We start from the raw sequence: 15439 nt of genomic DNA on the forward strand, positions 1-15439 counted from the left end.
AGAAATAAAATGGAGGCTGATTGGAAAGAAGGACTCTTGTTTATTGATGAACAGAACCAACAATAGTTCTGGGACAGCTGACAAAATGGGATTGCAATAGGTGGGCTTTTATGCATTCTTGGGTTTTTGTGTTTGAAATACTCCAGAGGGTTGTGCTATCTAGTGAGCTATTCTAGTGGTGGTGGGTTAATTCTATTATGGCCCAAATATCATATCCTGTTCTTAATCCCATCAACTGGATTCAAAGGTATTTTGTTTGTTTGTTAGCCCAGTCTTTCTTAATGGCCCAGTTTTTCTTAATGGACACAAACATCAATCTCTAAAGACTTCAGACATCTACTGGAGATTGCAGTGGGGGGGGGGGTTTGCTTTCTGTCTTTGTTAGGATTTTTTTTCTCCATTTTTCTTTGAGGAAATATAATATTCTGTCTCTTTTAATATTCCCTAAAATATTTCATTCTCTTGTGGGTGAACTTCTTACACTCGTCACTATGACAATATGCAACGTTTATACAATAGCCCAAATTTTGATTTATGAAGATTTCTCTGTGTTTATTAAATTAAAATCTATTAACCAGACACAAGGACAGTTTCCCCCCATCAATCAACACAGACTGGAAACCTTTGCATTTCATTTGGAAACCTAGAACCCAAAGTATGGAGGAAGAATGGAGAGGCATTTAAAGCAAGATGCTTGAAGTCTAGTGTTTCCACAGTCTGTGTTGATTTGGGAGCTATGTCATCTGTTGGTATTGATCCACTGTGCTTTATTAAGTCAAGAGTCAATGCAGCCGTCTACCAGGAGATTTTGGAGCACTTCATGCTTCCTTCTGCAGCCGAGCTTTATGGGGATGCTAACTTCAATTTTCCAGCAGGACATGGCACCTGGTCACATTGCCAAAAGCACCAAAACCTGGTTCAATGACCATAGGATTACCATGCTTGATTGGCCAACAAACTCGCCTGAGCTAAACCCCATAGAGAATCTATGGGGCATTGGCAAGAGAAAGATGAGAGGCATGAGACCGAACAATGCAGAAGAGCTGAATGTCGCTATTGAAGCATCCTGGTCTTCCATAACACCTCAGCAATGCCACAGGCTGATAGCGTCCATGCCACGCCACATTGAGGCAGTAATTGCTGCAAAAGGGGCCCAAACCAAGTTGTGAGTACCTCTGCATGCTTATACTTTTCAGAGATCTGATATTGTTCTAGATACAATCCTTGTTTTATTGATTGCATGTAATAGATGCTTGGAACAAACTTCCAGCAGACATGGTTGGTAAATCCACAGTAACTGAATTTAAACATGCCTGGGATAAACATATCTATCCTAAGATAAAATACAGGAAGTAGTATAAGGGCAATCTAGATGGACCATGAGGTCTTTTTCTGCCGTCAATCTTCTATGTTTCTATAATATTCTAATTTTCTGAGATGGAGGATTTGGGATTTTCATGAGCTGTACCCCATAATCATCACAATTATGACAAACCATGGCTTGAACTATCTTGCCTTGCATGTCTCTCTCATATATTACATTTTACCTTTCAAGTTGCATTACTGAAATAAATGAACTTTTGCACGATATTCTAATTTTTCAATTTGTACTACCGTATGATTTACGGTATGTTGATTGCTTGTTTGATATCCATGATTTCCAGTAAGTGCTGCATCTATGTTTTATGACAAATGTATTTTTACAATGACTATGCTAATGATCTATCACTATTGTTGTACATACCCTGAGACCTTATGCACAGGGATACAAATTGCATGTGTGTCTAATTACACTTGGCCAATAAAGAATTCTAACTATACAGTAATTCACTACTTATTATTTTAATTATTTCCTTCTGTTTAATTACTTCGTTCCATTCAGGATGGGCTACGCAATTAAGGAACCCCAAAGCCTGAAATATACACATTTGTAGGTTTTTTTAAAAAAATGAGTTTGACTTCTTGCAAACACATTCTCCCTGCTCCCTTCAAAACCAGCCACAGACAAGTGATAGGCTCCTATGGGTATGGTCAGGTACGCAGAACCTATAGAAAAATTTGGAATTTTTTTCTTTTTTCCAATTCTGGGCACTGGGTGTTTTTCCTATCGCAGTAAATGAGGTTGAATGTGTATACTTTTAGAATAGCTGTGTGCAGGTGTGTGTGAACAGTTTATATAGTAGACAATGTATATTTTTGTGTGCTTGTTGTAATATATATGTATACATATGGCATAGATACATAGAATTAAATAGTATATTTTGGATGTTCAGTAATAGTAAAGAAAGAAATTGTATCTCTTTGAGGCAAGGAGAGGAGAGGCATCCTAACCCTAACTTGAGTTATGTCAAGTTGGCCACGTTTAAGCCAGTCACATGACCTTTACGCCACCCCGTCACATGATCATAAAACCAGTCACCTGGCCGGCAAGCCACACTACAAAATAAGCCAGGCTCAGGTAGTAAAAACTTTTGCAGCCCTTCACTGCCAGACCCTTCAAGAAAGCAGAAGGGTGCAGGTCGGTCGGTTGGTCGGTCTGTCTATCTGTCTGTCTGTCTAACCTACCTACCTACCTACCTACCTATATCTATCTCCATCCATCCATCCACCCACCCATCTGTCAAACATGTATAGGATAGTAGTAGTTTGCATAAACGTAAGTAAAAACTAATGATAAAAGAAGAGGGTAGGACAGGGACGGTAGACACAACGGTGCGCTTATGCACCATTTTTGTTCCTTCGTATAACCACTTTCCTTCGTAACAGCGAACGCCGCCGATACTTCTTCCCCCCACGTCAATCAAAACTACCAAACTTAAAAGCGCGAGCCCTATAGGGCGGGTGGTGCGCAAGGCCGTTTGCCCCCCAGGAAACAGCTCGCGCTTGCTCTACCGGCGCGCGCCTGCGCACTCTCCCCACCCCGCCTCTCCACCCGGGACGGCTTTTCACAGCAGGCCGAACCCGGAAGCGCTTTAAAGCTCACTCGGTCTTGTGTTTCCCTCCCTGCTCTGTCCCGGGAAGAAGCGGAGGATCGTGTCGGCCTCCCGCCTCTGATCGCTGCGGGAAGATGCTGAACGTGCCTGCTCAGTCTTTTCCTGCCCCCGACTCACAGCAGCGGGTGGCCCTGGCGGGACGCAGCAAGGTACGGGGCTGGGTGGCAGCGGCGGCTTTGGAGTCTCTCCTACCTGGCGGGGCTGCTCTGTCTCGCGTCCCACGAGAGACTCGGGGTTGTGTGGGTATCGGGTGGATTTGCGGAGAAACGACATGGGGAAAGAGGGCTGTTTGCATTGGAAATCACCAGGTGGCGCGATTTGTAGCGGGGGGAGGGGGACGACGCACCTGTTTTAATTTCTGCCTATCATGGAGAAATAATCCAACGGGGGAAAAAGTTTTATATATACAAATCTAATAAATTATTATTATTATGAAATTTATATACTGTACTCATATTGGCTTCTTAATGGTGTGTCCTTTTTGTGGGTCACAGAGATCTAAAATATCCCCCTTGCTTAATCAGTCATTTGCAAAACAGAAAGAAGTTCCTGTATTTAGACTTATTTTGGAACACATTTTAAAATAGAATAGAATTCTTTATTGACCAAGTGTGATTGGACACACAAGGAATTTGTCTTTGGTGCCTATGCTCTCAGTGGACCTTAAAGAAATAGATAGATTTGTCAAGAATTATGGGGTACAACACTTAATGATTGTCATAAGGGTCAAATAAGCAATGAGGAAATAATCAATATTAATAAAAATCTTAAGGATTACTGTGTATGTTGGTGTTCTGCAAATCCTGATTTACAAAAATAATATCTAGTTGTCTTTCTTAGATGCTTTCTAATTTTCCCCCCACGTGCCTAGATTTGATATTCAGGGATCAAATTAAAAGTGAGGTGGAGGAAGAGGAAAAGCAGATTTTGGAAGTGCTGGAGAAGTAATATGATTATGTGCCATCATTTTTTGGGGGGAATGTTAGAAGATGAGCTTTAAAGATGCTCCTTATTAATATGGACTATGGATTTTGTGATTGTGAAACCGGGAAGCCAAGTGGTGGATCTGATTTGCCTGTAAACGTCTGGCAAGTGGAATAGCTGAGAACATAAAGGTTGTAAGTAGTTTGATAACTCTAGCAATTTTTCAGCTGCTTCCATTGCCCAGAAACTAATGGAGGAGCTCATGTGGCACCTAGTCAGGATGCAGTTGTGATAGAGATGCCCACATTGCATAAAGATCATGAAATGTGTGAAGCCACTTCTGGGAAAATAGAGTCAAATAACCATTTCCTTTTTTTTAACATTGAGCCTTTAATATTTCTGGGCCTACTCTTTCTTACTCAATTTTTGCTCCTTGTGTAATATCTTGAAAAATTGAATTGATGTTGCAATTTACTGTGTGTGTTAATTACTAGATGAATATCTGTGCTGTGAGCTTTGCAACATTGCAGTAAATTCACAGTTGCTTTCTATGGAAACTTGAGGTAGTGTATGTAGTGCTTCCTCTGCTTTGATTAAATAATTTCCAGTGTTGTTAGAAAAAAATAGATTGTCATATATAGATAAATGATATGGAATGTATACTTTATAAACAACTACTTAATTAAGGATAATCAGAATTGCAGAAAAAACAATTGCTGCCAATCTGCCTTCCATTGAGGACCTGTATACTGCACGAGTCAAAAAGAGGGCGGGTAAAATATTTACTGACCCCTCGCATCCTGGACACAAATTGTTTCAACTCCTACCCTCAAAACGTAGCTACAGAGTACTGCACACCAAGACGTCATCACTCTACTAAACAAATAATTCCCTCAAAACTGTCAGACTTTCTACTAAATCTGCACTTCTATTCTACTAGTTTTTCTCATAATTCCTATCACCCATTTCCTCCCATGTTGACTGTATGACTGTAACTTGTTGCGTATATCCTAAGATTTTTATTAATATTGCTTCTTCATTGCTTATTTGATCCCTATGACAATCATTAAGTGTTGTATCACATGATTCTTGACAAATGTATATTTTATTTTATGTACGTTGAGAGCATATGCACCAAGACAAATTCCTTGTGTGTCCAATCACACTTGGCCAATAAAAATTCTATTCTATTCTATTAATCTTTCCACCATAATAACCTAGATCAGTGTTTCCCAGCCTTGGCAACTTGAAGATATTTGGACTTCAACTCCCAGAATTCCCCACCCAGCGAATGAATGCTGGCTGGGAATTCTGGGAGTTGAAGTCCAAATATCTTCCAAGTTGACAAGGTTGGGAAACACTGACCTAGATGTCCTTCTGAAGTCTACTCTGTGCTTTTGTATATAGATTTGGATTCATTATGTACAATTGGGTGACAAATTAGAAGGAAGGAGAAATTGTATTTACTGTATAAATATAGAGTGGAAAGATCTGGACTGATATTTATAAAATAATTGTGAATCACAAAGGAATATCTGGTGTGCTTATCAGCAGTGAAATGGCCACAATGGAAACATGGCACCATGTTCTTTAGAGTGGAAGTAGCTGTGAAAATCTGGCAACAGATCATTACTCGTGGTGACATTTAGTGCCAGTGGATTTTTTTTTTAAAAAGCTGCCTGGTCTGTCACATGTTGTCCAAGTATGCTATGTCTATTTTATTCATTTTGTTAATGTTCTTTATTTTCCTCTTTTCTGTTTTTAGGTACCTTTGAAATCAGGTCGAAGTCTTATGGACTGGATACGGTTAACCAAAAGTGGAAAAGATCTAACTGGTCTAAAAGGAAGATTATTAGAAGTTACTGAAGAAGAGCTTATGAAACATAACAAAAGAGATGACTGTTGGATATGTATTAGAGGTGGGTTGTTCTGTTACCAATTCTAATACAGTTTGTTTTTCTACTGTATCTTGCTAACTAATAATAGGGGCATGTTACTAAAAAATAATAATATTAGGAATAGAAGCTTTTTAAACAGGTATAATGAGCTGATAGACTTTAACTTGGATTAAGAGCTCAATCTCTCTGAGATTGCATTCTGGGGAATGTAGTAGGCGATTACACTCTGGGTAATGTAGTCCATGATATGGACATCTGTGTGTTCTTATTGGCCATTGAGCTATACTTCTGCTACTGGGCAATTGTGCCATGCAGACCAGCAGTCACTTTAAGTTTAACAAAGGATCATGCAGCAGCCAGAAAATGATGGAAAATAAATCTCTTTTCACCTACATGTAATGGAACAGATTATGAATATCCTGAAGAATCTCGTCTTGAATATGTAAGTCTATGATATGAAGATACCAGACAATAAACGTAATCTGCATGATTTCCCATTTGCATGGAGTTTTTATCTATCTGAGAAAAGCAACTCTGCTTGGACCAGAATATACAATATCTTGTGTTTTATGCATAGCTAATAAAACATCCTAGCATTTGCTGCAGAATCCTCTTAAATATTCTTTGCAAGACTTAGTTCTGTGTTTAGAAGTATTCACAAGATCTACTTTGTAGGGTTGTGCGTACTTTTCCAATGATTTCTTAAAAGATTTAAGCCTTTGTGAGTGTGGAGCCCCAAACAACTCAATTTGGGACAGATCTGTGCTAGCCTGTCCACACAATAATGTTGCTTTGAGAATTGTATTTTTAATAAATTTATTTTTTTAAAGAAACTGATTTTTCAAGCTCTTGCGGAAGCTTGAAAAAAGGGAACCGCTTTAATGAAAAAAGAGATGTGGTCATGGACATCCTGTTTTTTTTACTAACCATAGGGTTTTTTTTTGCTCCTTTGGAATTCCTTGTCTGAGAAACTGAATTTAGTATATGTATTGTTGGTTTTGACGCTTCAGTTCTTACCTTTTTGGCTGGCTGGCTTGAATCATATATCATTTAATGCCCTATAAAATATAAAACATAAATGTAATGGGATAAATGATAGGATCATTTAGATTTGTGCAGAATATGCAATCAAAATGATCTCTGAATTACTGGATCATTTGCACCACTGATAACAGTATAATTAAGATACACAAACAAGGCTACACCTAGTGTATTGCCATGATGAAAAAACTGTTGCTGAAGCTGTATGATGAAGTACTGTATCATAGATAGATATCAACATACACTGAACATTTTTTTTCACCTGATGCAGTTGCTTCGTATAACTCGGTGGTAGCAATCCGTGCAAATATAACCTGTGCTAAAGTAGTTAATTGTACTGTACATCTTTAAGTAAAAAAACCTCACTGTCTTCGCATTAACTCACTTAATTTAAACTGCACTGTGTTTGAGGAGATTTCCTTTAATTTTGTCCATTTTTGACTACCTCAAGGATGGTTTTTAACGTGTAGTCAAGAAACTTTTAATTATATTCCTGCTAATATTAGTGAAGCGTAGTGTTGCCTCAGCTGGCTGATTCCTGTTTTGCTTTCCAAACAACAAATTCACTCAAGCTGTTCTCTGTGTGGGGTCACCCCAGATAGCACTTGTGACTTCGAAACAGCATTACTTAATAAAACGGAATATGTAGCACTGGCTGTGTCTGTAGTGTACCAGCACTTGCTTCTCGCCCTCACTGTAACATTAACGCTGTTGCGTGTAATTTAGCAAAAACAATTAATGCTACTTCTTTAGCTGTTTCAGCAATTAACAATGAGCTGAAAGATTTGAGAAAACCTATTTTACAAAACCATGCTGCTATTGATTATTTGCTTTTGCATCAACATTTAGGTTGTGAAAGTTTTGATGGAATGTGTGGCTTCAATCTTTCAGATGAGTCACAAACTATCCAGCCCCAATTCAATATTTTAAACAATTTGACCTTTGATTTGAAAATAATAATAATAATAATAATAATAATAATAATAATTATTATTATTATTATTATTATTATTATTAATTAGATTTGTATGCCGCCCCTCTCCGGACACTCGGGGTGGCTCACAACAGCAATAACAGCACAAATCCAATAGTTAAAAACGATTTAAAACCCTTAATTTAAAAACAATCATACATCTCAAACAAACCATACATAAAACGGAAACGACCCAGGGGAATCAATTTCCCCATGCCCGATGGGAGAGGTGGGTTTTAAGGAGTTTGCAAAAGGCAAGGAGAGTGGGGTCAATCCTAATCTCCGGGGGGGGGAGTTGATTCCAGAGGGTTGGGGCCGCCACAGAGAAGGCTCTTCCCCTGGGTCCCACCAGATGACATTGTTTGGTCGACGGGACCCAGAGAAGGCCAACTCTGTGGGACCTAACTGGTGGCTGGGATTCGTGCAGCAGAAGGCGGTCTTGATACTTTAGAATCTTGGTGGGAAAGCCTTGGGGCTTGCTTATCCACAGATTTATTGGGAAGTGTCCTATGTTTTTTAGTCATTATTTGTGTTATTTTGTTAGGTGAGTGCTTCTTTGTTCAGTGTCTTTCTTCCCTTTTCAACACATGTGTCACAGCTTTTCACCCCAAATCCCCTCCCACATTGCTTCAGGGTCAGGTTTATGCCCTGTACAAGCATTTGCAGGAATATTTTTCTCCTGATTGTTAACCCCTCTTATGACAATGTATTATCAAACAAAATTAAAAAGATTGAGATGGAGGCCACGTGAAGGTTGGGTGCGGCAAACTGCCTAACTCTAATGGGTCTCCCATGCCTACATGATCTCACCCAGTTCACATAGCCAGGATGATTTAGGACATTATCCGGAATGCAATCACTCTGCTAAACAAATAATTCCCTCAACACTGTCAAACTATTTGTTTAAGTCTGCACTATTATTACTACTAGTTTTTTCTCATCATTTCTATCACCCATTTCCTCCAACTTATGACTGTAGGACTGTAACTTGTTGCTTGCATCCTTAAGATTTTTATTAATATTGATTGTTTCTTCATTGCTTATTTGACCCCTATGACCATCATTAATTGTTGTACCTCATGATTCTTGACAAATCTATATTTTTCTTTTATGTATACTGAGAACATATGCACCAAAGACAAATTCCTTGTGGTGTCCAATCACACTTGGCCAATAAAAAAGAATAATTCTGTTGTACGTGATCTCATCTAGGTTATATCAACAGGATGCTTTTAAGGATTGATGGGAAGAATTCACCAATAAAAAATGCTGTTACTTTTTTCCACCTTTTGCTGCTTGGAAATCTGTATAAAAAGCAATAAACATTGCAAAGTCAGTCAGACTTCTTAGCATCCGGCAATGACTGCTCTCTAACTCCATCAATCAGTAAACTATGTTTTGATCTTTAACCAACATAAAATAAAAATGTATTAAAACTATTATTCTATCTATCTATTTACCAGTTTCTCCCTCTCCCTATCCATCCAGCCATCCAGCCATCCAGCCATCCTCTATCTATCGTACCTAATCACACACGCAAGCTATTTCATGGTTGTGAAATAGTTTTTATACACTCATTATGAAATTACTATAGAACTGAAAGCTATAAAAATGTAAAGCTTTATGATTAAAATTATAAAATTCAAATTAAATTATATCAAGTATATTTATTATAAAACAGGCAGTCCTCTCTTTTAGGAATTATTGTTTCATTCCTCTTTGGTAGAGAAATGTCTGCATATGGTTATCAAGTGAACATGCTTCATTCATTCATTCATTCATTCATTCATTCATTCATTCATTCAAGTTTTTATGCCGTTCTTCATATAGGTGACAACTTGGTTTTTCTTGAACAGGCAGGGACATAAGATACATTAATACACTCTGATCCTTTGTGATGAAGGAGGTGATAAAATTCATTTGTTAGCACAGAAAAGTAAATAAAGTTGACCTTGGAGATAATATATAATGTTAATGTAAACCATTTTATATGCAATATAAATATTTTGCACTAGATGGCATGCCTAGTACGAATAACAAAAAATGCAAAACTATATAACCATAATCTATAATATTTATGTCATTCTAGGAAATGGGAATATTTTGCCAATTTATCTTCCACCATTGATTTCTGACTCAGTTCATTAGGAGATGATTCTATTTTTTTCTTTCTTTCATGTGCTGTATTACATTGTTCCATTTTACTGTGTACTTTACGCAGAACCCAGCGATCACTTACAAATGAAGCATGGCTTAATGTTTTGACAACTCTTTTTAGAATGAGCATTTCTTTATGCCATTCAATTCAGCTAACACAACCAACAAAATATAACCAGCTTTTTGTTTCAGTCTATGTTCAAAATAAACATGACATTTTATACCACCTTTACTTTATACCTCCTCATTTAACTGGCATTTTTAAATCATTGTTTACTTTCTAGGGCTTGTATATAACGTAACGCCGTATATGGAATATCACCCTGGTGGAGAAGATGAGTTAATGAAAGCTGCAGGAACTGATGGCACAGATTTATTTGATCAGGTAGCAACAGAGTGTAGTTGGTGTTCAATTTCTAAAAATGTTGTGCTGCACACTAAGGAGTCTTGTTCCAGGAAGAAAAAACCTGCTCTTTTGTAATGTATCTCATTAAAACATTGCATTTTAAGAGATAATAGTTTATTATATAAACTCAAAGCATTACAAAGGAGATGGTCTATCTATCTGCCTGCCTGCCTGCCTGCCTGCCTCCTTCCCTCCCTCCCTCCCTCCCTCCTTCCTTCCTTCCTTCTCACCTCTCTCTTTTTCTCTCTCTCTCTCCCTCCCTCCCTCCCTTTCTCCAGATGTACAGATACATAAATAAATTTGCCTTACCTAGAAATTCATCTCAGATTAAAGTGAACTTTGTGAACTGAAGTTCTCTTTAAAAATATAAAATAAGATGCACAACCTAGTTATGGTTATTTTTGAATTACATATTTAGAGTTCACCTGTGGAGGGATGTCATTATTCCTCTCCTCACCAATTCCTGCTATGTAATTATTGTGTAGAATAGGAAATGTTATATATAGCTCAAAAATTACAGGTAGTCCTCAACTTATAATTGATTGTTTACCGATTGTTCAAAATTACAGCATACCCTTGAAAAGCTATCTATGATCCAGTTTCAAAGTTAAGACTGCCATAAGCCATCCTTCCCATTCTCAGTCACATGATCACATTTTGGGTGCTTGGCATTCCATTTGTAGCATCCTGCACTCATGTATCTGCAATTTTTGATGTATGTGTGGTTTTTTTTTGGGGGGGGGGGCAGTTTCTGGCAAAACATAACCAATGGGTATACAGTAATGGATTTGCTTAACAACCATGGTGTCACTTAACAACTCTGCAAAAAATAAAAGTTGTAAACTTAGGTCTGGTCGTGTGGTGACTCGCTTAATGACCACAATGACCGTAATTCTGGGCTCAATTACAATTTTAAGTTGAAGACTGCCTGTATATTTGTTTTTGTTCACTTAGCAACTTGTTTATTAGTGTTGCTTAATTTATGGGATTTAGAACATTTTCATGGTTATTTAAAAGTATGTTATTATCAAGTACAGTATGTTAGATGTCAAATATAAGCAAATATTTTTCCTTGCAGGTTCATCGCTGGGTCAATTACGAATCAATGCTGAAAGAATGCTTGGTTGGAAGAATAGCCTTGAAGCCTGCAGCTTCTATAAAAGGTATACAGTACACTCCTATTCCATAAGATGTGCTCAGTTTCAGTGACCTTAGTCAAAAATTATTGCCGTGGTCTTGTATAACATGTCTCAACAGCAGTAGCACCTGGCTGACTTTATCTGGGCTTAGAAACTAAGTTTGCTATTAGGGAGCTTTAAATATATAGAATAGATGGTAAATGGAAACAATATTCTGGAAATAGACAGTGGTAAGCCTTCTTCTGTGCTGTTGCCAGGAAAATAGTTTAGATTTTTTTATGGAGTTATTAGGAGATGAACTTGAGGGTGTTTTTATCCTTGGACTATATAGAGGTTATCAGGATGCCTATCTCTATGACAAAGATTGAAGGTGTTAACTTTAAATACGAGACTCAATGTCAATGAACTCTCAAAGATGTTATTTAGAAGTGTGTGATTTCTACTTTATAGTGGATTTAAAGAAAAATACTGGCCAGCAATATATAGTAATTTGTGTTCAAAGTATTGTTGCTATTAACCACAGGGTAATCAAAGAATTGGCATAAAATTGCCAGTGCTTCATTGAGAAAAATACGGCTACGAAATAATTATGTGTACATTAACCTCAATTTCTGCAACGTATTACTATTTTGCTGTATTTCATATTTCAATATTCCTAAGAAAGCTATTCAGAATATTTCATGTTTGTAAACTGATTTGTTTCCGATACTCAATTTGTGTATTTTGCATTCCACTAGGATATTTACATTTTTAATTAGAGAACACTAAATAAAAATCGAACATGTATTTTAAAACAGAAAACAATAATAAAAGGGCAATTAAACATGTCAGAGATTTTTAAAAGTTTGGGTTTTTTTGGCTGTTTAGAATGGAGAACGGTGGTGGATGTTGTTAGGGATAAAATGCTATGGTATGACCATAACCTTTGGAAAAATATCTATTTCTTCAGTCATAATTTATCTTTACACAAAATATTATACATGGGTTCGTGTATATGAACTTGATTATTCCTAGGGAGAATATAGAAAGCCAACAAATCGCCATGTCTGTGACTTTTTATGCAGTAGCTGTGAAATGACCTTTTGCTAGATCATTACTACTACATGATGTACATTATGCTGATAAAGAACTGAGTTGTGGCTACATTACCTCGATTGGTTGGTATAGGTTGTTCTGTCGGGCTCTCTGGTAGAATCCTCCCAAAAATTCACAGGTACAAATTTCAGACACACACACGTTTGAAAATTCAAAACAATGTTCTTTATAATGAAAATTCACTTAAATTCACTTTTGGTATAGCAAAGAGCACTCGTCTCCAACCAAACTGGTAATTGGTACAAGTCCCTTATCAGTTCTGTGATACTTAGCTTGCAGCTGTGAGGCAATTCACAGTCCTTCTTCTTTCACAAAGTGAAATACACTTTCCTCTGGTTTAGTTTCAGAGCGGGGGAAAATAAAAAGCACATAAAAAGTCAAAGTCAGTAAAGCAGTCACGAAACACATAGATCAGATAATCCTCCACAATGGCCAAACCCACAGGCTGCTATTTATAGCAGCCTCACTAATTACCACAGCCCCACCCAACCACAGGTGGCCTCATTTTCTTTGATAATAATATCTCAGTTGTTGCTGCCTATGCATCGCTCTCCGCATGCGTGGCTGTATCATTAACTCTTGTTCTGAATCCAAGGAGGAGCTAGATAATTGATCTCCTTCTGAGCTGTCTGGAACACTCTCCTCCTCCCTGTCACTCATGTCTTCTTGGTCAGAAGAGCCTTCATCATCAGATTCCACCGGAGGGCAAAACAGGCCTGCAGCATGTGGATGTCTCCCCCACATCCACAGTCCTTGGGGCAGGAGCTGGGCCAGAGCTAACCACAACATAGGTTAGCAAAGAAAAACAAAAGAAAGACTGCCCAATGCAGATACGTATGGGCACTTGGTTCCAAGGTACTTTGTGAATCAATATCAACTTACTTAGTAATCCTATATAGTTCCATAGACCTGAAGCATACATTCATGTGTGGTGCGACCGAATCCATGCTTTACTAACAGCTGACTTCAAATTAATTCCTTAACCCCTGATTTTGTTAAAGAGTGGATGGTTCTGAAATATTTCTTCCTGCAGATGTGTATGTTCAACCTGGAGCATTTGAACTCCACAGAAGAGGATTTTGCTGGCTTAGAAATATTTAATGTTTCATAATTACATAGCATCTTGAAATTTCACAATGTGAAATTATGAACATTTTCCACCACCCCAGACCCAGTAATCAGAAAAACATGTGTTTGAAGTTGATACTTATCCTGTGATCATATTGTTGACATCTTTGTCTTCTTCTTTAAAACTGATTATATAATCGATTTAGAGAAATTTCTTGAACACTGGTTTTTGCTGTTGCTGGGTAGCTTATGCTCTCTGGACAATGCAGAATCGATATTTGACCTAGCAGAATAATGACTTAATTGCATCAGAATCATGATTGAGTGTTGGTAAACATTAACAACAGCACAAACAGCTTATAAAACAAGCCAATTTTTCCCAATTTTTAGATGATTAAAAATAAGATTCAGGACTAGGTTTCCTAGACAATTAATTGAGTTGTGAGTGATTATAGTTGTTGTGGGGGTGGGTGGGTGGGTTTGCAGTTGTTGGCTGCTTTTCCTTTTAATTGTTTCACTCTACATCTGGTCCTTTTTCCAAAGCAGTGTGTGCAGGACATAATCTGTTCCTTTGGATGATAGTAATATCATTAGGAGGAATTATAGTGCATTCCATGCTAGTCAGCTGCACACTAGTGTCAAAATTTAACAGTGTTTTAAAAGGTGTGTTTTATGTTGAGAGTTCATAGCTTCTGACACTCATGGATTGTAACGAGGTTTGTAGAGTGTCTATTAGTTTTTCTTAGTTTTTTAATAATATTTTTCTTTATTTACTTATTGGTACAGTAATAGAAAGTATTTTTTTAAAAGCTGCAGTTTAATAATAATAATAATAATAATAATAATAAATCTAATAAGTAAGTTTAAATAAAATAGAGTGTTTTGGTGACATAACACTTTTATTACTTTACAGTTCCCTCTGATATAAAAAAATTGCATTTCATTTTATTCAAGAGATGGAAGAACTCTATGAAAACCAACATCATCAGCGTAGATATGGTTGAACATTTTGATTCTAGTTTTGCATATTTTATTTATTTATTTATTTGATTTTTATGCCGCCCTTCTCCTTAGACTCAGGGCGGCTTACAACATGTTAGCAATAGCACTTTTTTAACAGAGCCAGCATATTGCCCCCACAATCAGGGTCCTCATTTTACCCACCTCGGAAGGATGGAAGGCTGAGTCAATCTTGAGCCAGTGATGAGATTTGAACTGCTGACCTGCAGATCTACAGTCAGCTTCAGTGTCCTGCAGTACAGCACTCTACCTGCTGGGCCACCCCGGCTCATTTTGGGAGGAGATATTAAAAGAGTTAAATTAGTGTGATTAGAGTATTTGTTTGAAGATAATTCAAATAACAAGGCTTTGTAATGCTGCAATCCCTCTCAGAGCCACTGATTTTCTATATCCGTGAGGGTGAACCTATGGCATGTGTCCCACAGGTGGCACGTAAAGCCATATCTCTCCAGTACGGGAGGCATTGCATGTGCACGCTGGGCAGCTGATTTTCAGTTGGCCATGTCCCCACTCCCAGAAGTTTCCACGTGGCCTGTTTTGAGGTAAGAAAAAGGCTCGCGTGGAGGCTCTGGGAGGGCATTTTTGGACTCCGAGGGCCTCTGAGGGATGGGGGAGGCTGTTTTTGCCATCCCCAGCCTCCAGAAAGCCTCTGGAGGCTGAAGAAGGTGAAAACAGGCCCTGGAGGCTGAAGATAGTGAAAACAGGCTCCATCCCACCAATAGTTG

General features: G+C 37.8%; 1 protein-coding gene across 2 annotated transcripts in view; it reads left to right on the forward strand.

Moving 5' to 3' along the window:
• Positions 1 to 2845: 2845 nt before the first annotated feature.
• CYB5R4 (cytochrome b5 reductase 4) overlaps positions 2846 to 15439 on the forward strand; it is a 41552-nt gene continuing 28958 nt past the window's right edge. The window contains exons 1-4 of one of the 2 annotated variants that reach the window (XM_070733147.1): positions 2846 to 3142; positions 5683 to 5836; positions 10271 to 10371; positions 11471 to 11555. In XM_070733147.1, the coding sequence (XP_070589248.1) occupies positions 3068 to 3142; positions 5683 to 5836; positions 10271 to 10371; positions 11471 to 11555 (415 nt within the window). In that variant the 5' untranslated portion in view covers positions 2846 to 3067. The remainder of the gene's footprint in view (positions 3143 to 5682; positions 5837 to 10270; positions 10372 to 11470; positions 11556 to 15439) is intronic. The other variant, XM_070733148.1, reaches the window with a different exon arrangement.

The sequence above is a fragment of the Erythrolamprus reginae genome, chromosome 1, assembly GCF_031021105.1.
Source record: "Erythrolamprus reginae isolate rEryReg1 chromosome 1, rEryReg1.hap1, whole genome shotgun sequence".
Lineage (NCBI taxonomy): Eukaryota > Metazoa > Chordata > Lepidosauria > Squamata > Dipsadidae > Erythrolamprus > Erythrolamprus reginae.